The sequence below is a fragment of the Triturus cristatus genome, chromosome 11 (genome assembly GCF_964204655.1).
Source record: "Triturus cristatus chromosome 11, aTriCri1.1, whole genome shotgun sequence".
Lineage (NCBI taxonomy): Eukaryota > Metazoa > Chordata > Amphibia > Caudata > Salamandridae > Triturus > Triturus cristatus.
The window spans coordinates 235,725,421-235,752,114 of NC_140594.1; the positions used below are offsets into that span (position 1 = coordinate 235,725,421).

Here is a 26,694-nt window from a genome sequence, read left to right on the forward strand (position 1 = left end):
CTTTCTGCCAACTGATGAGGTGGAAGAGCTTTTATTTTTCAAAAGGTTTCATGAATATTCGTAAAAATGGTGCCAACGTTATTATTAAAACAAAAAAGCACTCTTCTCATGGAAACTTGCGTAAACTGCCACGGTGTTCTATATATTTATATCTGCATAGTCTCATTCCTCTATATGGTCACAGAACTCCTCGTTCAGTTGCAATATCCTTATAATATATGTGAGGGGATAATTTATCACATTTTTATTTAGTAGTAGTAACAGTAAGAATAATAAAAAACATACAATTTTTGTGACTTTCCAGGCTGTTATATTTATATATTAACGTGTTGTATGGTTCTAAATATCACCTACTAATCACTTAAGAGCACTCAAAGAGCAGAGTTGAGCTGTGGTAAATAAAATTCCTTTACCGGGACTTAATTTGATACAGAAACATAATAAAATAGCTCAGTAAAATAAGAGGCAGAATCCGTGGTATTAGAGGTTCGGAATGGGCTTTGTTCCAATGATCGATTATAATCGGTTGCTCCAAGTTCCATCACCACGGGGGTTCAGGAAGTGAAGTACATACTTTATTGACAAGAAATGATTTTTATAGAACATACATTACAATGAAGCAAATGCAGTAGGCGTAACAATTGATAAGGAAAATGACGATTCATACGCGTAACCGAAAATGGGTGTAATAAGGAGTAAAAAGGAACATAATTGGTTATGATGTCACATATAGGTGGATCTATAAGATAATACTTGGCATAGATGCGCGCGCAGCAGCATGACGTGTAATTGACGTGCAACTAGGGGGTGAAGGGGACTTGACATTTAGCTCTACATGTGGAGACAAAAAGTCTGGGGGGTCAAGTCAACCTAATCCCAAATCATATCTAACATCCTATGTTTAAAGAACTATGTTATCCACAAAAGAAGGACTCTCGGACAGAATCTATTCTATACTGACTGTGCGTGCGTGTACAAGCGTCTAAGTGTCTACACTGAATGCGAGGGGGTTGGAATATTCCATGGTAACGGGGCTATGAATTACTTGCATGAGGACAGAGAAGCCGAGCCTTTGCTCAGTAGCTGGAAGAATGTTTACTTAAACTGCTAGACAGGAACGCATCGGCTAAGGAGTGAAGAAGATAATTCGAAGGTGAAATACAGTTCTTGGCAGAGAATAGGCTGATGTCAGGCTTCGCGAGCCGCGCAGAGAATGAGGCAAAGTTCACGGTCACAGATGCAGGCTCAGACTCGAGTTTTCAGAGGCAGAAGGCAAGAGGAGTTTGATGACAGAATCAGGGCCTACTTGCCTGGACTGTAAAATGGCATAAGTAAACCATATAAAGGCGATGGCCTTTCGTACTTAGGAATGGAATATCCGGCCTATTCATGGCGGATCTGACAGAGGACATGTTGACGGTGGACGCACATGTATTTGCGTCTTCATAACTGGAACTGGAGGGAACATACATGTACTTGTGACATGCACATAGAACCGTTGGGGTCCAAGATAGGGGACATAACTGATCAGAAAAATCCATATTTCCACATTCCCTCCTTGTCCCCTACTTGCCCGTTAAGAGATATCAATCTTCATCAATCCATTGATCTGTTCATATAACATCATTTGTTCTTCTTTCTTCTTCCGTGACGAATGAAATCTTGGTGGTGGAATACACGATGTGGCACACAGACCACAAATCGCTGGTCCACATTGTAGACATAGACAGCAACTGAATAGTATGAGAAGGCCAATACCTAGGAAGGATAAAACTCTCCATCCCCAGGCTGATATCACACTCCAAAACCAACTGGACCAAGTCCAAGTGCCTGGGTTCTGGTGTATCTGGTTTACAATCTTATGAAGGCGAGTGATGGCTTTATATACAGATGGCGAATTTTCTGGTATGAATACGCAGCAGCTTGATCCGATGACCCTACAAGCTCCGCCCCTATCAGCTAGGATGACGTCAAGGACAAGACGATTTTGAAGCACAACAATCCGCATAGCAGACTGCTCTTCTGTTAAATTGCCTAAGGCGGAAATAGTCTCATTCACTACTGCTTCAAGGGTTCTAGTTAATCTACGTATCAGCTTACTATTAGTAACAGTACCTATATAGGGAAAGATGCCTTTATTAAAATCTACATACTTGTCCCATGCCGTCTCAGTGTAATCGACAATGGGGAGATCTCTCCGCTCTCTATTGTGTACTAAATGAATATTTCTGTAATAATCAGGAGGAGCTAGGAAAACAGGTGGCAAAAGGAATGCAATGTAGCAGGTACCATCCCAATCTAGAGGTAGACGCATATATGCAGTCTGACCACATATAAAGTAGGAGTGGCGATAAGCTCTAAATGAAGATTTGCCTTGATCACTGAATTCTACTATAGTAGTGCATTTACTATGGCCCATATGTATGGAACCAACCTTTCTTACACACAATTCACCCTTCGCTGGGAATACTGACATGGTGGGTAAAATTAGTTCAATTTCGGATTCGACATTCAGAATCATGAGATTAGGTGTAAAATTACCTAATCCATATACTTCATTTTCTAGATCAGTTCCTGTTCTTTTGGGGCGACCCTCCTTGTCAGGGTAACAGACCTTGAGTAAAACTAGGTTCAGGTTTCCCCATACCCAATGATCTTGGTAAACTGCTGTGTCTGAGTCTATGGAATTGATTAAACTAAACCATGCTCCACAGGAGCCATTATGTGTAAATGGATGTGGAAAGAAAGGCAGGACTCCTTCATAATTCTGATAGGGAGGGAGCCGGCCACACACCCAACAATTAGTAGCATTACTAGTCTGATGGGAATGATGTAACATACTAATGAAAGTGTTATTGCGCAGCGCAAGTCTATAAGACAATTCATGCGGAGGTAAGTCACTAAAAGAATGTTCAGTAGTAACATTGTAAACATGTCTAGAAATAGGGTAATATATGTGCAACAATATACTTGCAGTAATTATTAAAAGACTCAAGAAAAACAAGATTAATAATGTCACTATGCAGTGGCTACGCAGTGATTTACAATACGCCTGTTGTTTCAACATTTTCCGGGTGTTTTCTCTACTCAGGTCCAAGGGATACATGTCAGAGACAATTCAACCGCTTCACCTTGGAGAGGACTTAAACAATCAAATTGCTCGACTGGTTGGGCCTAAGTTTTAGTTTATAGTGTTCAGAGTTACTCTGTTCAACAAAAGGAAGTTTTGAGTCAGTGGGTGAAGACACACGAGGTGGGGTATTCACATCGGCTGGTAGTCCATGAAATTTCTTGATATAACTTGAATGAATCCAGCCTTTTCTGCCTTCAATCTTCACGGCTGTTCTTGTGGTCAGCAGGACCAACTTGGGTGACTTCCACCTGGGCTCCAGCTGAGTCTTTCGGTCGAAATTCCTCACAAGTACGAGGTCCCCCGGAACTACGTCATGGGGCTTCACCTCAGTGTTGTCGGGAAAGGCGGCAGCTACCTGTGAACGACAAGATTGTAGTGCAGACATCAAGGAAGCCAAGTAATCTGTCAGCATATTACAGTCAATATCAGTTATTTTGCGTGGTATGGGCGTCCCCCACATATTTGGTGGTCTGCCGAAGATCACCTCATACGGGGATAGCCCTGTTCGAGAGTGTGCTACCATTCTCATGTAAAAGAGTGCAACGGGTAACGCTACTACCCAGTCGACACCTTTCTCTCTGCATATTTTGGACAATCTGATTTTTAGTATCTGGTTATGTCTTTCTACGAGACCTGCTGCCTCGGGGTGTCGGACACAGTGGAATTTCCACTGATATCCTAACAGAAGTGAAACATGTTTCATTAATTCGGATGAGAACGGCTGGCCGTTATCTGAGTGAACAACACGTGGTAAACCGTATCGTGGGAAGAATTCTCGAACCAACTGTTTGGCAGTAGTCGGGGCAGTGTAATCTGAAACCGGGTATGCCTCTGTCCAACGGGACAGAGCGCAGACAACTACGAGAACATATTTGAATCCTCGACATCGTTCCATCTGGATATAGTCCATCTGGAGTACTTCAAAAGGGTGATTAGGAGGATGAAATCCACCCTGTTCTACGGGAACGCTTTTTCCTGGGTTAAACTGACAACAGATCATACAGGTACGGACCTTTTGTTTGGCTGCTGCTCGTAAATGTTTATTGAACCAAATGTGTTGAATGCTGTCTAGCATAGCTTTTTCTCCGAGATGTGCTGGACTATGTGTAGTGTTAATTATAACTTGGACCATTGAATCAGGAAGGAACCATACAGACTTTTCCTTCATCATCCATCCTTGGTCCGTTTGGATCCCTCCTAATTCAGTCCATTTCTTTATTTCGTCTGGTGTAGCATGTGTCTGTATGTCAATTACGTCAAGAGTAGGATCTTTAACTGTCATACAATGTGTCGGTGTCGGGACTATTGTCTTTGTCATGTCGGGGGTTTGAGTTTGAGCAGTCTGTTTAGCTGTTCTGTCGGCTAGATCATTGCCTTGGGAAATGATATCAGTAACCTTCGTATGAGCCTTACATTTCATAATTGATATTGCAGTGGGTAGATGTATTGCATCTAATAAGGCATGAATGAGGGGTCCGTGCTGAATGTGGGCACCGTGGGAAGTTAAATAACCTCTCTCTCGCCACAGCACGCCGAAGTCATGTACAACTCCGAATGCATAACGTGAATCAGTGTATATGTTGACTTTTTTATTCGTGGCTTGAATACAGGCTTGTGTCAGAGCGATAAGCTCTGCGGCTTGAGCTGACAAAGTATTTATACGATTAGTTTCAATGACTTCAGTATCTGTTGTGACTGCGTAAGCAGCCACTAACTCTCCTGTACTTGTTCTCATACATGAACCATCTACATACAACGTCAGGTCTGGATCTGACAATGGGACATCGGTTAAGTCTTGTCTGGGTTTTGTCGTTATAGTAATAACTTCAATACAGTCATGGGCTAGTGGGTCTGTTCCGGTTACTGGCAAAAGTGTGGCAGGATTCAATGTGTTACAGCGTCTGATTTCTATATGTGGCTGAAACAATGTAAGTTCGTACCCTGTAAGTCGCGCTATAGTCAAGTGTTGTGTTTGCGTTCTATTTACAAGAACCTCTACTGCGTGTGGTACTTGAACTGTCAATGGATGTCCTAACACTATGGCATCGCTTTGTCTGATTGCTAAAGCTGTCGCTGCCACTGATTTCAGGCACGCAGGCAGAGCCTGAGCTACTGGATCTAATGTACTAGAGAAATAAGCACATGGTTTGTGTGATCCTGCTTGTTCCTGTGTGAGTACTGACAAGGCAGTACCTTCGCGTTCTGTAACAAAGAGCGTAAACTGTTTTCTGTAACATGGCGTTGCTAAAACAGGTGCTTGACATAAAGCTTTCTTTAGGCTTTCAAAAGCTTGTGTATGTTCCTGAGTCCAAGGGAGAACAGTCGATGTGGCTGCCTCCTGTGTTGTTAACTGAATGAGTGGTTTTGCTAGAAATGCGTACTGAGGGATCCACTGCCTGCAATATGACGTGAGGCCTATGAAAGCCCGCACCTCCTTTTGTGTCTTGGGTATTGGCATGTTAGCTATTAACTGAATGCGGTCGGGTGTAAGCTGCCTTCCCTCCTTGGACAGCGAGTGTCCAAGATAAATAACTCGCTGGACACAGAATTGCAGCTTAGAAGGGGACACCTTGTGCCCCTTTTCGGCTAGAAATTGTAAAACTGTCAGTGATGCTTTTTCACATTCCGGTTCGCTTCTCGCGGTGATCAGCAGATCATCGACGTATTGGAGCAGAGCAGTGTTAACTGGCATGTGGATACTATCTAGTTCTCGTTTCAGTGCTTGGCTATAGATGCTGGGGCTTTCTGTAAATCCTTGAGGTGCGCGTGAGAATTTAAAGCTACGCCCATTTAAACTAAATCCGAACAAATATTGGCTTTCCGGATCTATTGGGACGCTAAAAAAGGCATTCTTGAGATCAATTACAGTAAAGAATGTTGCTTCGGAATCAATAGCTGTCAGTAATGACGAGATATCTGGGACCACAGGAAATTGTGGCACAATGCATTTGTTTAACTCGCGCAGATCAATAACCAATCGATATACTGGCGGGGCCGTTGGATCTGTTTGTTTAAGAATCGGAATTATCGGTGAATTACATACATTGGAGTCTGTTTCCACAACTACTCCTTGGGCAATGAGCTCGTCAATGATTTGTAGTAAAGCCACTACAGCATCTGGTGGTAACTTGTATTGTCGCATTCGTGGTAGCACCACTCCTGCCTTTAATGTGACTCGATATGGTGTAATATTCATGCATCCAACATCAGTAGGGCCTTGTGCCCATAGATGTACAGGTAAAGTCTGCAGTCGGGGATCCATGTCTCTAGACACATAGTGACCTTTAAAATCACGTAAAAACAACCTTACTCCTTCCGGAGAACAACATATTATGGCTCCTAGAGCTTTCAGTGTTTTTATTCCTAACAAGTTTTCTGGACATGATTTAGTAAGCAATAAATCTGTAGTTCGGGTCAAAGGTCCTATCGTAAGTGGAAGAGGCTGTGATACTTCATTAACAATAGGTTTTCCTGAAAAACCAAGGGAAATATTCTGAGAGCCTGAGAGGGGTGCCCCTGGAACTTCACTACGTTTTATAGTTGTTCGACTTGCCCCTGTATCAAGTAAAAATTTTCTATCTTGGCCTAATAATTCACTATGTACATAAGGTCCTTCTTGATCTACTGGGATTTCAATAAGGGGTAAGTCAACTTCCCTCTCTAGGCTAGTTCATGCGTAACGCTGATACTCAGGATATTCATACTGTGCGGTCTGATACATTTGTCGTGTTGTTGTCTGTGTGGCAGCAACAGGCAACGGTGGTGCAGCTGGCACAAACTGTATTGGCTGTTGTGCGGCTGGCATGGCCTGTGCATGCTGCGGAGCTCCTTGTTCATTCTGATCTTGTCTGAGTGGCCGTGGTCTTTCTTGTGTTTTACCTATGGCGATATTATGTTTTAAAACTGGACAATCGTGTACGTAATGACCTGGCTTTTTACAATAATTGCATGTCCCTTTTACAGGTCCTGCTGAATCGGAATGTGTCATACCCTTTTTATGTCCTTCAGCTGGAACTGTCTGGGAAACTAGCATTTTCATTTTCGTGTCTTTCATGCGTCTGTGTTCATGTTCTTGTTCCTCTCTAATTCTATTGTGATGGTACTGTAACATTTGTAACATTTGTGATGGAGTGTTACCTTGCCAGGTACTCTCGAATTTTAATACTCTATTCTTTACTTGGGGCAGGGCATTTTCTACTAATTTTGTTACAAACAGATGCGGGTACGATTCGCTACTTGCTTTTAGGCCACTATTTATACCAAAACATTTTTCAAATCGGGCATAGTAATCACTAGTGTCTTCATCTTGCTTCTGCTTACAGGCTGAAATTGTACCCCAATCTTCCTTTTTCGTAGTTAATAAACGTGGCAGTACCTGTACTAATAAACCTGGTAGTGCTTTAGTTTTATCCCCAAGTCCTGCTCCTGCAGTTCGGGCCTTTTCTTCCGCTTCTAATACTGACCATTCTATCTTTTGGTCTCCTACCTCCCACTCTTTTTCCTTGAGGTTCTCATAAATACCAGCAGGCATCAATACCTTTAATATTGTCATAATGTCGGGATAGGTATACTCTCCCATGAGTAACATGTCTTTAATTTCTCGGTGAAAACCCGCTGGATCTTTGTCATGACTGGGTACCACTTTCTTCATTTGTAACAATTCTATTTTCGATATGGGCGTATATACAAATACGCGCTTAAACTCGTTGTCCTCGCCTTTTATTGGGTGCACTTCTCGTAAGGGATTCTGTCTATCCATGTAATACGTGGTTCTTTCCTTGACGGGTAATGAGACACGCTCTGAGCATACAAAAAGAATATACTGCTTTCTTGATTCTAGAATTTCTTTAATTAATTTAGTACCTGAACCTCTCCATTTATTCATAAGCAATTCAGTCAATATGTCAGGTAAGGGACCAGGGTCCGAATGCTGACTCCGATATAGTATAATGAGTTGTTGAATCATATAAATCCCAGCTAACCTCTGTTCATCTGGGGTGAGATTCAAAAATGTGCGTGCTACTGTATCATCACTATATTTTCCGGGACTGTCCACCCAATGGACAGCTGCCCTGGCTAAATCTTGTTCATCCATAGAATCGAGAAAATGATAACCCCTTCGTTCTCGGAGTAGTTTGTCGGCGGTTTGGAACGAATGCTCGTTAGACCTTATATTAATTATAGGTATTTGGAAATTCCTGTTATTATCTGGACATATCGGACGTGTCGAGTCAGTAAGACATCTATTACTATTACAAGATCTTCCTCTACCTACATAGGCTATGGTGTCCGACTGTCTCGCGGGCAGTCCTGACCCTTCTTCCTCGCTTTGTTCGAACTCGTCTACCTCTAATCTTTCTTCGTGTAGGCGTTCTATTTCTTTACGGATCTTTCGGCACATGGCTATTATACAATTTTTCTTATCATGTCTACCTTCTGATATATTCTGGCTCCATCTGGTAAGAATTTGCATTGCTTCCGGGTCTACCCCCGGTCGGTCTTGATTTCTGATCACACAATTTATGAGGAAACGTAACAGTTCCCCCTGTATCTCCACTTTCTGGTATTCCATAGCTCTGTTAATACATTCTGGATCTCGCCCTGTTTGGACAAAATGATATATTTTATCTAGATGCGCAGTCATTCCTGGTAACTTCCCTAAATACACTGCGGCTCGTCTGATACGCAATGATGCCAGGGTCATTTCGTCCTCTTTACCGGGCACAGGGTCATATCTACAATCTATAAGAAGTTCCTTAAGCGTACGGGCATTTATGAGTTTGGGTGTACGTGAATGTGCTGACTCTTGAAAAGTAAGTTTATTTATTCTGGGTGGCGTAGAAAAAATATTGGTAGCACCTCCCGTAGCCCCATCTGGGGTGTCGGGTGTGAAAGGATTCGTTGAACGTGACACAGCAACTATAGGTGTGGACACAGCTATAGAAGTAGCTGTAGGAACAGATGCAGAAACAGATGTGCTTGCCGGAACTTGTGACTCGATCTGTTGCTGTAGGGATACGGGTGCTGGATCTTGGCGTTGGACCTCCCTGGTATGCGGTCTATGTGGGGCGGAATTGGCATACTCGGGAGCTGCGTCATCTAAATATGAGGAAAGAAAAACATCTTCTGCGGTTCTAGGATGCCCCTTAGGATGTACCTTTATTGGGAATAATGGGGTTGGCAAGTCTTTCGGTATCTCTGGAGTAGCCTTAGGTAATCCTTCGGCTAGAAGGGGATACATACCATTCATAAGGGCATTTCTTTGTCTATCTACTTGTTCTGATTTCACTCGGATACCTTCCTCAATTAATAGATTTTCTCGAACTTTATTTGAACTCTCTTTATTCTTTTCTTCCTGTCGGAGTGCTTTTTCTGTGCGTCTATGAGATTCTTTACGCCATAACTCAACGGCGTCTTTCTGTGACTGTCTGACTTTCCTTTTCCATAACTCTTCCTCGACTTTCATGATGCACTCTGCATCCCAGGTCCCCGCTGCGGGCCACCTCTGACTTTCTGGTAATTCCTTGGTATAGTCTACCCATAAATCAAGGAATAATATAGCGTCTAAGCCATGTTTGTGATACATGAAGTGCCCTGGAGTGTCCCTAGGAGGAATAGGGACGGCTTCTTCGAGTACCCCTTTTCTAGTAGTGATCTGTCTTAATTTCGAAAAGAGCGGCATATTGACAACTGATCCGATACTTAATCTTGAACACACTTAATACAAAAGCACAATAATGAACAACCATTCATACCACAATATGCAGGACGTTTAACACATTAAACATTAAACATTAAACATTTTTTTTTTTAACCTTTAAAATAACCAACAATGATGATCGTCTGCATAACTAATCACCAAGCATAATTCTTGATAATAACTAGATACTTCGGAATACTTGATATACTGCTAAACAGTACATATACACTGCTAAAACAGTGCAGACCGGATTTGTGTACCCAAACCCGTCTTGACCGGCACAACCTATGTGCACGTCAGAAATGCCTCCCCAGTAATGGTACTCACCGGGTTGCTTCGGAAACGGAAGGCCTCGGCAACTGAACTTGAACCGGACTGGACTCGACTCGTCGGAAACTGGACTCGACTTCGAACTGGTGGGCCTCTGTATACCTCGGATCTTGCTCTCTCAGCTAGGCTCTGGTCGGGATACTTCGCACTTCTCACCGCCTCGTCTGGGTGTTGATCGCAGCCTCAGTCGCCCCCGCTTGACCGGAGGGAGATACAGGAAATCCTGCTGGTACGCGTTATTGTCCGTCCAGCTGTGGCAGGAGACCGGGCCTGCAACTCACCGCCGGCGCGTGAGATGAGAAAGTGTCCCTGTTCGGGCGCCATTCATGTGGTAAATAAAATTCCTTTACCAGGACTTAATTTGATACAGAAACATAATAAAATAGCTCAGTAAAATAAGAGGCAGAATCCGTGGTATTAGAGGTTCGGAATGGGCTTTATTCCAATGATCGATTATAATCGGTTGCTCCAAGTTCCATCACCACGGGGGTTCAGGAAGTGAAGTACATACTTTATTGACAAGAAATTATTTTTATAGAACATACATTACAATGAAGCAAATGCAGTAGGCGTAACAATTGATAAGGAAAATGACGATTCATACGCGTAACCGAAAATGGGTGTAATAAGGAGTAAAAAGGAACATAATTGGTTATGATGTCACATATAGGTGGATCTATAAGATAATACTTGGCATAGATGCGCGCGCAGCAGCATGACGTGTAATTGACGTGCAACTAGGGGGTGAAGGGGACTTGACATTTAGCTCTACATGTGGAGACAAAAAGTCTGGGGGGTCAAGTCAACCTAATCCCAAATCATATCTAACATCCTATGTTTAAAGAACTATGTTATCCACAAAAGAAGGACTCTCGGACAGAATCTATTCTATACTGACTCTGCGTGCGTGTACAAGCGTCTAAGTGTCTACACTGAATGCGAGGGGGTAGGAATATTCCATGGTAACGGGGCTATGAATTACTTGCATGAGGACAGAGAAGCCGAGCCTTTGCTCAGTTGCTGGAAGAATGTTTACTTAAACTGCTAGACAGGAACGCATCGGCTAAGGAGTGAAGCAGATAATTCGAAGGTGAAATACAGTTCTTGGCAGAGAATAGGCTGATGTCAGGCTTCGCGAGCCGCGCAGAGAATGAGGCAAAGTTCACGGTCACAGATGCAGGCTCAGACTCGAGTTTTCAGAGGCAGAAGGCAAGAGGAGTTTGATGACAGAATCAGGGCCTACTTGCCTGGACTGTAAAATGGCATAAGTAAACCATATAAAGGCGATGGCCTTTCGTACTTAGGAATGGAATATCCGGCCTATTCATGGCGGATCTGACAGAGGACATGTTGACGGTGGACGCACATGTATTTGCGTCTTCATAACTGGAACTGGAGGGAACATACATGTACTTGTGACATGCACATAGAACCGTTGGGGTCCAAGATAGGGGACATAACTGATCAGAAAAATCCATATTTCCACAGAGCCAATACATATCGAGGAAATATGGGTGCAACAAGTACTAGCTTAGTAGCAAGAGAAGGGATTAAGAAGACACTGGCTATAGCCCTGCCAAAAAGTTGTACGTATAAACCATGATTTGCGAGTTAAATTAATCGATACCTGTGTATAAAAGTTCAGAACCTGTCTCCATAAAACCTACTTTCATATAGTTAAGATTGAGGGCCAGGACCTCTACAATATATTCACTTGGTTATGACCCTGTCCCTACCTGCCAGCTTTCTCCTGTTTTTCATTCCTTCCTTCTCTCCTTCCCTCTCTTACTCCTTCCCTTCAAGATTTTCTTCTTTTGTTCTATACAACAGTTCACAAAATTGCCACATAGTGTTTTCACAACTACAAGACGATAGGGTAGGATTCACCACAAGATCTTTACTTGCCGCAATCTCTGAGGCAAGTTGTATCTCGAAGTGTTAACATGTTAAAGTCAATAATTACTTCTTTAGAACATAGATTTGATGCCAGACCTTTCTGTAACAGTTCTTGATATAGATTTTCCTCTGTTCTAGATTTCATGGCAGACCATTCTGTAACATTTGTTAAGGTCCATAGTTCACTGTTCTACATCATAGAACTGATGACAGAACTTTCTATAAGATATGTCAATGTTGGTATTCAACCTTTGTTGATCACAGTCTTGATGAATGAACTTTTGTTGTCATTGATTTTCCAATGTTATAGATCATCGACCTGATGACAGAACTTTCGGATGAGCGTTTTAAGGGAGATGTGGCGTGCCAAGTGTTGGAAGGGGAACGCGCCGAGAGGCTCCGAGCCACGCGAGAAATAAAGGAGCTGCAGGTAAACCTTATGTGTGAGAGATGCTGAGTGAGCAGTGAGTGATGGACAATGAATGTGATGAGGCGCACATCACTTAGGACCTGGTGACAGGCCTGCTGGATTGTGCTAGTGGTCAGCAATTGCATTTCACATTCTGTCACATTTGATACATCACCACATCCCCATGCCCCGCTCTGGGTCACAACAGGGTAACAGACTGTAGCTATATCTACACTGAGCTGCCTTTTAACCCACAGTATCTCTGCCATTTACCTAAGATTAACTATGGACACACACACGCTGCTTCGAGGAAACACAATTCAGTGGCTGTCAGAGTTTGCAAATTAAAAGAATTCTATAGTCATTAATGACAATTTCTTTAATGATTCCATTAAAAACGTCAAATATTGTAACATTGTAATTATTTAAAAAAAACATAATATAAATTTAGCATCTGGAAAACAAGCAAGAATATATGTAATTTCTTAGCTAAATCAACATCTCCATTTCTGTTTCTTTCTCAGTCCTCTAGTTTTCTAGGGTTTCATCTTTTGGCTCTCTTGGCATTATTTCATCTTCTTTACACCATCCCTCTGACTCTTGACTGCCTTGTTTCCCGTCCAAATTCTCACCTATTCTCCACTGCTCTCCCCTCTTGGATCAGCTCTTATTTGCCCTTCAGCCACTCATTTGTACATCATTCGACTTTTCCACCCCCTTACATCACTCCTTCATCTTAACTGTCGTCAATATAGTTTTCATTTATTAACTTCAATGCATTGTGTTTTGGATATCATTTCCTGACGAGGTAAGGGTGCTGTAAGGAATACATGGCTAGGAAGGTATGTTTCCATTTAAATAGGGTAAAAGCTACCATTAGTATCTAACTACGCTGCTTTTGATAGTATAGGGATGACTTCCAGATGGTTCCACAGGGAAGTGAGCCTGATTTCAGTTTTTCGAGATGTGCAGGGGAATTATTCTACAGATCTCTGCAGTAGGTGCTGAAGCCACTGTGTTATAACTCACAGGCTTCCCAGAGCTGGATGTCACCAGTTAGCTTCTATGACCTGCTTGTACGGCATCTGTTGATAATGCACGTGTCATTTCCTAAAACTGTGAATAAGGTGCATGAAAAAATCTTAACAAATAAAATGTTATGTTAGAAATTTGTAGAGCGCTTGGTTACTCAAATTCGGAGTGTAACCGTGCTGGAGTCCAACTGAGAGCCAGGCAGAAGCGGTCCTAAGACTGGCTAATTGCCTTAAGATTGTCTAAATAACCAAGTTTTCATTTTTTTCGAAAAAATGCCTTCATATGGTTCCAGTGCAAGGTTTAACAAGAGTGATTTCCACAGTCTGGCAGCCAGAAAGCTAAAGAAGCTGCCTCCCAGATGTTCTCTGGGTATTTTTGGAATCACCACCGAGCAGTTCCAGAAGATCTGAGGCCTCTGCTTGGGAGATAGAGTTTGATCAGAGAGAAAAGATAGTGAGGACCTTTCTGATTTAGGATTTTGTGAACAGTAGGCTTAGGGGCATATTTATGGGAGGCTAGCATCGTGTTTGCACCACCCAACGTGGTACATGCCTGACGCAAACTTCTAAGGCAGATTTTTGAAGTCACGCAAAGCCGTTTTGCGTGGCTCTGAGTGGCTTCAGAAATCTGGATTAACGCAGCGGAGCACAAATCACTGCGTTGCATTAATCTGCACTAGGAAGGCATTCCATGGGTGTTGAGTGGGTGTTAGCACACAACTCGCATGGTTTTTTACCCATTCCAAGATTTACAAGAACTTGTAAACCTGTATATGCGCCAAAATCTTACACTTTCCCAGGGGAGGCATAACAAGAAGAAACATCTCAATTTCTCCTTGTTTCTTCCGCTTTCTATGTGTGCTGCATTTTGCAGCACGCATAGAAAGAGGAATATGCCTCCCAGGAATGCTTTCCTGCACAAAAACAATCCTGCAAGCAACACAGGAACCCTTGCACCATGGTGCAAGATGCCTGCATTCGCGCATTCCTGGCCTTTCCTTGTCATGCAGCGCTCCGCAGCAAGGTAACTTGCATGACTTCTTTGTAAATTAGCCCCTCAGTTTTTTATGCAAACAGCAGATGAGGATCCAGCCACTCTCACCCTAGAATTGTGATCAAGATAAACAGCAATGAGTACATTAGTAAAAACGTGGTTCCTCCAGATATAATGCATCAATTATAGTGGCAAGGTAGAGGCAGGGATACACTACAAAAAGTAGAGGAACTCAGACACAGTCAGGGAAATTGATTGCATAGTAATATAGGAAGCTTCTAAATTGTTGTCATATTCTACGTTGCTATGTGATTATTATCTTTTTTTGCTTAGAGTAAATACGAACAATTGCAGAAGAATCTGGACGTGGTCACAAAACAGCTAGAAGATTCTCAACAGCAGATCCATCTGCAAGAGCTTGGCATGGGTATCTCTGGAGCAGGTCAGTTCTAAAGGCTCAACTATGCCTGTATTTATTGGTCAGTTCCTCAGCCGGTTCTTCCACTGAGATGTAGAATGATCTTATAGTAACGGCGTGCAATATTATAATTACATATAGTGAATTTGTTTCACCTTTCAAATGAAAATCCACAAAATCATTATCTTTAGCCCTTTCACTGCTGTGGTGTTTGAGCTCTTCTGTGCTGGATAAAGAAATCAACATCATGAAGTTTAAAGACAAGTACCATAGAGCCAATGATGGTGGATGCCTCACCTCAGACTTTTAAGCTGGGGCCCCGGCCCCCTGTCCCAAAGGCAGAGCTGTGTGCCATCTGGGGCTGAGGGGAGCCTGCATACAAGCTCCAGAGGAGGAGGATTTGATGTGTCCGGTCGGGTGACTTTGAACGACCGGGCAAGAGCCACGTTGCGCTGAAAATCTAAGAAGACATACACTAGCACCACAGCTCCAGTGAGAAGAAGCTGCAGGGCGGCTTGAGAAATAGGGGGCTGTTCCACCAGACTCATGGAGGCCTGTGGGGTGGGGGGGGGGCTCATTTGATGACTGCACTGACCGAACTGCCTAGAGGGCACAGGAGTGAGCATATGCTTCCTTTATGGTAGTCTGCCGTTAACTGACACAGACCTTGTCTCCGAAGCAACACACACCCAAGGCGGCCCACGCAAGTACTCTCTCACCTTTGTTGGGATGTAGGGGCCCCAAATTTATTAGTGAGTTGGGGTGGCCTGAAGCTAGTCCCCTCCTTTTTTGAGAGCATGTAATGCTTTCCTATTTATAGTGGACACCCGAGGGAGACACATATGCGGAGGATACCCTGTCAACACCCTGCAGTCGCCCTAAAGAGTGGAGACACTGGGGGCTAGTTCCAGAACTGTGACCAGCACACCTTTTAGAGACATTTCCTCTTTTCATGTATTCTGGACCACTCTTGTAGACAGTTGGACATTACTCCAGCGAGGGTCCACAAGGAGAGTAGACCCAAATAGCTTTGCCTGATCACTTGAGTGAACCAGGGACCAGACTAAAGGGAGTGAAGTAGAGTGTCCTTGTCCTTAGATGACTATGAACCACTCCCAACACTTTGGCCATGGCGAGGCAACATCCTCTCCCACATCATAGTTCTATTCAGATTAACTTGAGTCTGATGAGGACTGACTTGACCAACATCCGATGTCGGGGTACCTATTGCAGGGTCAGGGTGCAGTCACTAGACACTGACAGTCAGAGATATGTGGGCTACTAAGCTTGGACTAGTCTTCTCACTCCACATGCTCTCATACTCCAGATATTACAGGCAGCAGGGCCAAGAAAGAACCTTCCATCAAGGATATGTTGCATCACACCAAGGCTTGTGGCACCACAATGGTTCAAGTATGCAGCCCAAAGACAGGCCATGAAGGATGTACACGACAGAGTATGGACCAGGATTACACCATTACCAAAGACTTTCTCTGACAGGCATTCTGAGAAATTAAAGACAGCATACAAAGAGTTAAAATTTACCTACTCCGCCATTTACAACAAATGCTAAGAGACTTGATAGATATGGGAAACCAAGCCGAAGAGGTTGTAAAGGGCTTTCATGAAGTGCATGATGGCTGTGACCACATACAGCAATGCATGCTTGCTCTTGAGGAAAACCACATAATTTTACAGCAGAAGTGCGAAGACAATTTAGGTGGAACAATATCTGCGAGATACCTATGGAGATTCAGAGTGGCAAATGTTCAGTGTATCTTCAAAACTTGTTCAAAGACATATTAGAAAGAGCAGACCAACTTCCAATTAAACTTGATAGGAGCCATAGAATATTCCAACGACAAGGCAATAAAAGGCTCTCTTACAATGTAGTGACTAGAGTCCACTTCTGTGAAGAAAAATACATTATTGTGGCCCAAGTCTGTATAGGGGGGCCTCATCAAATTTAATGACACACATATGTAGTTTTGCTAAGACCTGTCCCCTGTTACTCTTAAAAAGTGTAGGTTTTTCGAGCCCATCACAGAATTTTTAAAGACTAAAATAATCAAATGCAGCCATTCTGGATTATTTTTTCATGGAAGGGCAAACAGTACTCTTCTGCCTCTCTGGAAAATACTTGCTCCCAGTTGAACTCAAATGCAAGAACAATCCCCAAACCCAGGCAGGCCCACCTGACATCAGGAAAACCAAAGATTTCTAGTGTAAAGTCAGAAGCAAGTGAAGGAACTAAAAACCAGGCAGGGGAGAGATCGCAGCTGGCAAGGAAAGTGTGCTTATCCATCTACAGCATGTCCCCAATGAGGCCTGGAATCCTTTAAGCCCGAACGAGACACAGGCGAACTATGACACTCAATAAAAGAGATACAGCTCTGTGGCTTCTGTTGCATTGCCAACAGGAGCATGTTAAGTATGGGGCCGGACGGAAGCCTGGGGCGGACTCAGATGGTGAGAGTCTTAGGGGCTGATACCACCCCACTCACTATTTCAATCAGGCCTGCTGCCAGGGCAGGAGAGATGGCACAGGGAACGATTTTCCCTGGAAGTATGTTACACTCAATTTCTGCCTGTCCTAAAACACCAACCTGAATCCAGTTCTAATCCTCAGTTTCAATTACCCTTTGTTAGGTTTTATTGTCATTGGGTTAAGGGGCGAAGTAACATCACCACCATTCAGACACTTACCAAGATGAGCACAGACTCGGCTCTGCCCAATACTGCCTTTCCTATAGACATTCCTTGGTCAAGAGAAGATGCGATGACTAGAAATCCATTATTGTCAATATTAACATACAATGTTAGAGGCCTGAGCAGTCCCACAGAATGCCTCCGCACCCTGAAGGAACTCACCAGATTGGGAGCCAATATTTGTCTCATTCAAGAGACACACCTGTTAAGGAAGAACCGGCATAGACTTAGATCCAGAAATTTGCCTACACAAAACTTTGCTGCTGTGCCAACGTAGAGAGGAGGCGTTGCAATTTTACTTCATAACAGCCATACATTTGTAGAAACAGTTGTAATATCTGACAGACAAGGTGGATGACTCACCATTACGGGACAAGAGAAATTTCTAACCTGAGTGATGCATGGCATAGCTGATTATTCAACTATCCTGTCATGAATGGAAGGGACTTTAATTGTGTGATGCAACCTATACTTGACAAATCATATCAGCAGGTGGGGGGACACCGGTTTTATCAGTCACTTAGAAAACTCTGTTTAGTAGCTGCGGCCAAATTGACTCTTCATGCCAAAGACACGCCCAAAAGGTAGATTTCTCTGACTTTTCAGTGGGTGATCAGACCTACACATAATATTTCCACATATTTGTGGATCAAAGACTAATGCTGAAAATTTGAGAGGTGGGACGGTACAATTTGAGTATGACTGGCAGGGTGAGGACACATGTGCGCTGGCAACTTAATGACTCCCTTTAAAGGACCCAGTGACCATACCCAAAGCTCATAAAACCAGGAATACCTCACATATGGCTACATCACCAAACACATTTGTGGTGTACCATTGGGGTCCATCATAGCTTTTCATTGTCTATATGAACTCTCTGGCAGAGCTCCTTGAGCCATATCATGAAAACTTCCAAATAATTGCTGATCAAACGCGTATCCTTCCAGCATATAGACACCACCTTGTACAACACTGAAAATATATAACCTAGTAGTTCTGTTCAACACAGAATAGTCCTTTGTGTGCAAGAAAATGCAGTGGTCAGTCAAAGACATCCATATCTATATCTCACCTCTCCAGAGATGTCTCCAGCTTCTCCGGGTGGTGATAACAGGATGCTATAGTGATATCCAACATTGGCTAATGTAACATTATTACTCCCCAAAAATGTCATTTACAGGTTGTTCAGACTTCAAAATGTTGCACCCAGCATATACCTCAACTTTGAACTTTTTAACTTTTCAAACCATCTCTGAAGTTTACTCTGCATAGTCCACGTATCTACCTGGGCAAATAAATAGTTACCAAAAACATTGGTATGGTCACAACTGTACTTTGTGTTGGTCAATGACAAATCTCATTATTTAATGAACTGAAAAATAGACAGAGGATGATGGATGTGCAGGGTCCTAGACCGTTCAATGCACTGAATTCAAGCCCAAAGGTAGAACCAAATTACATCCATTTCAGATAAGCATAAAAAGCAAGCTCCTCGAGCTAGGCAATAACTCAATAGTATGCAACTGGGAGCAGCAATTGAAGATTAGCGGGCTGGGACCTACCTCTCACCAGCCATAGTTGTAACCCCATCTCATCACCCTATCTGTACTCTTTCTCACCTAAGTGCTTTGAAGTAAATGTACGGCAATGCGGAATGGCAATGTGTGTGCAAAAATAATAATAAATTATCTGTGCATCCTAGGGATTGAAAATCCCAAGCACTTTGACTAGAACAGGTTTGATGCACCAATGGTGATTTCAAGTATAATTACACCTGTAATATTGATGGTTTCCTTAAAAAGCATAACCAATAAAGGGATTAATATCACTACAAGTGCATCAAGCTGCAGTTACTGCATTCCAAAACTTTGTATATATTGCCTGCGGCCAGGATCTGAAATAGGTAGTTGAGGGGTGGATCCTTTTTGAGAAATGCAGGGAGTGGAGACTAGTGATGGGGTCCCCCATCCCGAAGGTCATTACGGTGTCCCTGGCGGTGTACTTGAGGAGCGCTTTGGGGGAAGAGGTCCCTTAGATTAGGGGCCCATATGTCAGACCCATAAATTTGAAAAACAATGGAGCTATTGAGGAAAAAAGCAAATATATATCCAATGGGAGTCGGGCACTGGTGCTAACAGCTGTGGACTTTCTCCCATGCAAGGATGAGATGCAAATTCTGTTCCTTAAATTTGACATTGAAGAGCTTTATTGATAATACCTAAACTAGTTGTAATTGTTTTCATTAATGTTACATCAATACTCTAAATATTATAGAGGAAAGAGAGCCGTTGAATAACAAATATTCAGCCTGCTTTGAGATATAGCAGGAAAAATCACTAGAAAGCCCCAAAACCTACGGCCCTGAGCAGGTCAGGGGATCAATGTTGATGGGAATGACAAGAAAAAAAGGGCAAATGAGGATACGTCTCAGAGAGAAGTCAACACATCCAGTGTTGTGAAGGTGGTGGGCACTGGAATTTATTTCTGGAGACTGAGAGCACCTTCATCATCAGTCTTTGAACAAGAGAAAGAAAGGCGGAAAAGCAAGATTCAAGGAGGAAGATAGGAAAACAGTGACAAAGGGAGAAAGGTTGGATGAGAAAGAACCTATAGGAAAGAATAGACAGAATTTGAAGGTGGAAGGAAGAGACATGAGATGAACTCAGAACTAGGCAAGCTGGTATACAGCAACCCTGGCAGCACCAGTGCCAAACTCCTGGGAAACTATTCGACCCCCACACTTTTTTGTTTTGCAAATTAAGTACTGGGCGCCAATGAGGCCTTTATTCAATGTGATCTCAGAAGCATATTTGACACGTACACTTCTATGTCTCCTTTGTCTGTGGGAATCATGAAGTGATGTAGCTAAGACTCCAGAATCTGTAAATGTAATGCAAGTGACTTCTCTTACTGAGGGCCTGTGAAATCTTATTTTTAGGTGGGCAGCAGGGTGGCGTTGGCGCCTTTTTAAAGGAGCATATACATCTCATACCCATAGTACTGTGGTGTGAAAGGGCTGGAGTTGAAGTAATTAAGATTACTGGCAATAAGATTAACATTAAGTGGTAGTTTATTTCATACACTGTTCCATCCGTCCATCATTCTATTGAGAAACTCATGTTGTTGGGTGTGAATCCATGACCTTGTACCGATTACTTGAACTGTGTACATATACTTAACCTTGACTGTCATCTTTTCATAATTAGGAGATTCAAGTACCCCTCTGGACTATAATCTCTTGCTGGTAATCCTCTTTATTCTACCTCTAATCCTACCCTTGCACCTCTCCTCTGTATGCCTTCCATCAGACTCCACAATAGAACTGTGGTCTGTTGTTTTGCTACTAGAGTTACACTACATACGACTCCATACACATACAAGCATACAGAGTCATAAAACACATTGCAAAAGACACTTTGCACATATTGCCTGACCTCGAAAATTGACAGGCAGTGGAACAGTATGAATGTCTAAAGAAAGTTATGCAATGCAGAGCATGTTACTCTAGCTCGGTTGCATGTCAGAATATTGACCGCAGAAATATTGCTCTAAAAGGATATAGTAGAACAAATACCGACAAACAAAATATCATGGATAGATAAGTATATATTAGTACTTATAAACATACTATTCCAAACTCCACATCTATGCACCTTGAGCATTGAATATTTTGAAGATACCTATATGTGGAGGTAAGTTTGGTAAACCTATATTTACCAATATATATAGACTGTCTCAATATTTTTGTCATTGATATATTTAGCTATCACATTTTTGTATATTTTTTTATCACGATATTTAAAACTCGATATTTCGATGCCATTCCTCTGATTGATTGCTTTTATAGGTGTCAGCATGCTGCACCATGCAATCTGCTTCATCAGTCCCAATGATCCTTGTGTGTGTTTTTTACCCTCCACAGCTGATGAATGGCAAATGCGTTTTGACTGCGCCCAGACAGAAATCCAATTTCTTCGGAAACGGCTCACACAGTTTGAGGAAAGACTTGAATCGGAACAGAATTATCGACGTGAACTCGATGAAAAGGTAAGAGCGCAGAATGGAAAGGTCTTGGAAAGGGGAATGGAATGTCTCCCGCAGGGCTTAGTTTGAGCCGGTTGTTTCCAGTGCTCGGCACCTGCACCTAACTGCCGAAACCGGGGCTTGTGACAATCTCCCACAATGTGGCACTGTCTGGCTAATTTAGAGATGACTACAACAACAGGTAATTAGACATTCAATATATATTAAAAATTACTATTACCTGCTGCCCAAGCCATTCTTATAGCTCTGGGGGCCTGAAATACAGGGGCCCGCAGCCCCCGCGGTGCGGGGGGCCCCGAGCTGCAGGGGGCCCCGAGCTGCAGGGGGCCCCCTCCGCACCATACTCAGTCCTGAGAGCTCCATTGTTAATACGGAGTGGGGGCCCCTTTATGTACCCTTAAAGGGGGCCCCCTCAACTTTCGTTACGCCGGTGCTAAAATAGTCCGTATTGTCACACTTGTAGGAGTGTGATTGTGATGGTCAGTAGTTGTGTTGCTACTATTATTGGCAAATGCAGCGCTGATTGGGGCAATGTGTGGTTCAAGCTGCATTGGCCTCTTGACGAGAATAGAGGCACTCATTTTTTTCACTATTTAAGAACTGGTCCCCATCTACTTTCTAAGACGCCATTACGCCGCTCAGCCTGTCATTGGCATTAATGAGTGCCAAGACTTTGCATTTAGACATCAGCACTCCTTAAAACAGCACAAGATGAGACGACCCCCCCTTTTTCAGTTTGCCGAGGCATCCGTTGTTACATTACATTGAGCCCTCTTTACAGCATATGTCAGATCCTATGAGATGTCCTAAACATTGGACTATTTCATAAAATACATTATATGTTTCTACTATATTTCATACTCTTAAAGAGGGTTCTTGTGGTATCTTTTGGGCATAGAAAGTGCAACCAGAGGTAGGTAGATATTGAGATATGCAATAGTGGTGATCTGGGCTGAGCTCACCTTTGAAAGCATTTTCATAAATGCTACATGTTCATTAAACTATGTATTGTAAATAGAAGTTGCATCGATGCATGTTTTTATCACGCAGAGTCTATTAAAAAAAATGCAAACATCAGTGTTTACACAGTTTTACACTTTCCTATATTTGTGTGTAAATCATTACTTCTGCTCGAATTTGTGTTAGGAAAATTACATTTGTAGAGAAACACTTTGCATACATTTCCCACTGTGCATATAAAAGCACTGGAAAGGGTAAATCTAAAGAGAAAAAACTCTGCACTCATTTTTAAGTCTGGTTTTCGAGACAGAAAATATAGATAGCTATAGATATATATAGATGTGTTATGAGGGGCTGTTGTGGCACTATAACATGCAAGCACGACACCCCTTTTCAGACAGCCTATTTCACTCCCAATAAAGATATTACACCAGTGTGGCCTGTACATGGTTTGCTCAGCAGCTGGGAAAAGTGCACACTTACAGAACAATGGAGAAGTGCTGCTGATAACGTGACACTATTGTCACTTATGTTCGGCCTTTGGGTTTTGATGATAGGAGCTGGAGGCTCAACCACCTGTATGTTTGACGCTTGTATTAGTCCGCCTAGAAGTCCCCAAATTCGATTGCAAGCACAGCATGTTTATTTATTTTTTTGTCAAAGCCATGTACAACAGTGCACACTGAATTCTGCTTCGTGACCAGCTGTGAAAACTCAGAAGAGCAAAGGATTGTGATACCAATCAGAATTGTGCTCTGTCCCTTGGCTTTAGCTGGAGGAGAGGGTTTTCAGGTGCTATAATCTTTAACTTCCATACTATCCCTCCCAGACTATCAAAGGTAGCGATGGTTTCTTGCAGCATTTCTTTTACCCTCTAACTCTGTTTTTTTTGTCAACCCAGCCACTCGAGCAGCGAAATCCGCAGCATGAAATATGCGTTCCTGACTTTGGGAACACACAGCATTATGGTTAACGTTGAGGTTGAGGTCCACACAACTTCAACCTGTGATCCTGGGAATCTATACATTATTTAATGTACTACTTGCATAACCCCACACTTAAGTGTCCTACGGTCCTTCTCAAACCACAGCTATATATTTGTCTTGTATACCTTTTATTTATCTATAGCTATCTAATCACAAGGGCAATAGGGTCTCTGGCCAGGAGTAATGAATCTCTGTGTATGCATGTGTGTGAATGAATGAGTGAATGTGCGCACGTGTGAAATATGCATGTGGAAGCTATGTGCATCGGGCTGCACTTTACATCTTTCTTGGCGCTGCCAATGTATATTACTTTGCAGCCCCTTTCGCCCCAAACCTGTATGGTTGATTTTCATGTTACATTTATTGTTCTAGTGCATTTATGTGTTAGGTGGGGTGTCTATGTGCGACCTGCTGCCTGGGGAACTGCCTATCAAAAGGTAATCCCCGAATGGAAAGCCCCTTGATCATTGAGTTTTTTTAAGCTATGGGTAAAGTGGGCAGTGTTCTAGGGAGCCACCTTCTAAGAAATCACTGGAGCTCTCTCTCTACCACAGATAACACCTGCCACTACTTCTATAGCCCCTTTCTCAACACCCCATTTCTCTCACTAAACCAACACTGTCTACCACACCCCCCTGCCTGCATCTGACTGCTCTGTTTCCATCTCCATTCACTATATTTCTCCTTAATCTACTTAACCTTTCACTCAACCTCATCTTTCCTTTTACCTTACTACTCTATCTCGCTAACCCATCTCTATGCCACACCTCTCTTGGCCCCTCTCACCTTTCTCTGTGATTTCTACATGTTTCTATCTCACCACTCTCTAATATAGTTATTTCTCTTCTCTCTTACTAAATATCATCTTTTCCCATCTCTTTCTCTCTCTTGCTACCAAACCTACCAATTTATGTTACCATTTATTCACTCCCTTACCTCTCAAACCCACCCACCCCTCTTTGTAATTCTTTTCCCTTTACCTCACCTCTCACTGCCTTTCTCAATACTTCTATCTTACACTTCTGTTTTCTTTAGCATTATCCTCTCTTTCACCTTTTTTCATCACTCTATGTACCTTTCTCTATAACTTTCTCTATTTGAGATCACCCTCTTTACCTCTCCTCTCTCTACATCCTTCTCTTTAAACTTCTCTTTCCCTGACTTCTGACTTCAGTTCTTTCTCTGCCTCACTGTAGCGATGGTGTATCGCTTTAAGCAGGCTCGTGAGTAGGAATAGAATCTACATCTGTAATAGGAATGTTATGGTATGAGTGTGTATTCTAACTGAGTGTCAGTTATACTGGATGAGCTGCTGATCTCTGGATGTACTCAGTGACTTGGAATAAACGTTGAAGCTATAACTATAATCTCTGCATTATTCCTCCTTGCCTGGATGAAGTGTGGTATGACACTACACAATTTTGGCGACGAGGATGGGATCTGTCTTTGAAAATTTTAAGCTGCAGGAAAAAAAAGAAGAAGCATGCACATCGTATTAACGACCGCATCCTCGTGTTGAGAAGGAGGAATCAAGCTAGCGATGATTACAGATGTATCCTGGAGTTAATCGACTGGGGCATCGTGATCAACGGAGAAGGCTGAACGAACATTTTTTTTTTGTTCTTTTCTCGCACTTTAACGGGTAAGGGTTAAATTTGCAAAAAAATCTAGCAAATTGCAACCCAGATTTTCGGAACCTAAAACCATTATAAAGGTCATGAGGAACACAGTGCAGCTTGATGATGGCAGTGTCCATCACATGAGCCGCATTGCTTTGTCAAATGATCAAGGTGTAGCAAAAAATTGTGTTTCAGAGGGGAGAAGAGACTATTGGTGGATGGATGTCTTCCCGTCGGAGGGAGAATGTAATGAAAGACGGGGGGATATAGATCTTGGCGTGAGTGCACAGTCCACAGAACCTTTGGGTTTTCAGATGGAGCAAAGTGGAGCAGCTGAAGTTGTCTCTGATGAGGGTGTTGACATTGGTGGGAAAACCCTTGAAGGTAGTGTGTTAGAGGATGGTCAAGTTCTGGGTAAAAGTGGTGAAGTGATCACACAGAGTAAAGAGCCTATCAATGAATGTACTACTGGGGGCAGGGTAAGCAGGTTTGGTAGGTGTATTACAGCTCCCCGGAAACTTGATAGTTTTGTTGTTTTCAAGTAATGTATTATGCAAATTATGTGTTCTTTTATTTGTAACAATGTTGTGTGGGAGTTTCTGTGAAAGTATATTTGTGAACAAAGTATAATTAAGAAGGGAGATGTGTAGCGATGGTGTATCGCTTTAAGCAGGCTCGTGAGTAGGAATAGAATCTACATCTGTAATAGGAATGTTATGGTATGAGTGTGTATTCTAACTGAGTGTCAGTTATACTGGATGAGCTGCTGATCTCTGGATGTACTCAGTGACTTGGAATAAACGTTGAAGCTATAACTATAATCTCTGCATTATTCCTCCTTGCCTGGATGAAGTGTGGTATGACACTACACTCACCCTCTCTCTACTGCTGTTTCAGTCTAACTTCTCTGTACCTCAACTGTCTCTCGACTTCTCTAATGTTCATTCTCCACCTCACCTTCCTTTCTGCTTTTCACTGACACATATAACATTTCCTGAGCTGTACTCCTGTGTAGTACTTTTAATAACACAACTTTCACAACTACCCAATCTTTAGAAAGAGTCAGGGCCAGACAGGCCTTTTATCCTATCAGGCATTTTCCCAGTGGGCTGCAGTCCTTAAATGCCGGTTTCGAAACCCTAGGTCCACTCCTGGCGCCTTTTTTAATATCTTCAGGTCGCTAAGGTTAATTGCTGCAGGCACAGGAGTGGGTGTAGCAAACGAGACCGCAGTCAGCAGCCCCTGGTGGCATCGCTGGGGGGCAACTGCTCAGGGGAGAGCCATTACATTACGTCATGGCCTGCACCTGGATGGCGAATAGGCGGTTAGGAGGCTGGGGGGCAATGAATTGCACACAGGAGATGCCCCAAGGTGCGTGGTGAGTGGAACATCAGGGGTGCTCCTGGAAGGACTTTGTGGTTCCTGCCACCCTGCCCCACATGAATATTTACAACATAATGGG

General features: G+C 42.8%; 1 protein-coding gene across 5 annotated transcripts in view; it reads left to right on the plus strand.

The window, feature by feature from the left end:
- The window catches only part of MYO18B (myosin XVIIIB), a 1,573,426-nt gene that overhangs the window by 882,676 nt on the left and 664,056 nt on the right, over window positions 1–26,694 (plus strand). For all 5 annotated transcript variants that reach the window (XM_085634174.1, XM_085634172.1, XM_085634173.1 and 2 more), the window contains 3 exons: window positions 12,370–12,489; window positions 14,830–14,938; window positions 21,546–21,670. In XM_085634174.1, coding sequence (XP_085490300.1) covers window positions 12,370–12,489; window positions 14,830–14,938; window positions 21,546–21,670 — 354 coding nt within the window. The remainder of the gene's footprint in view (window positions 1–12,369; window positions 12,490–14,829; window positions 14,939–21,545; window positions 21,671–26,694) is intronic.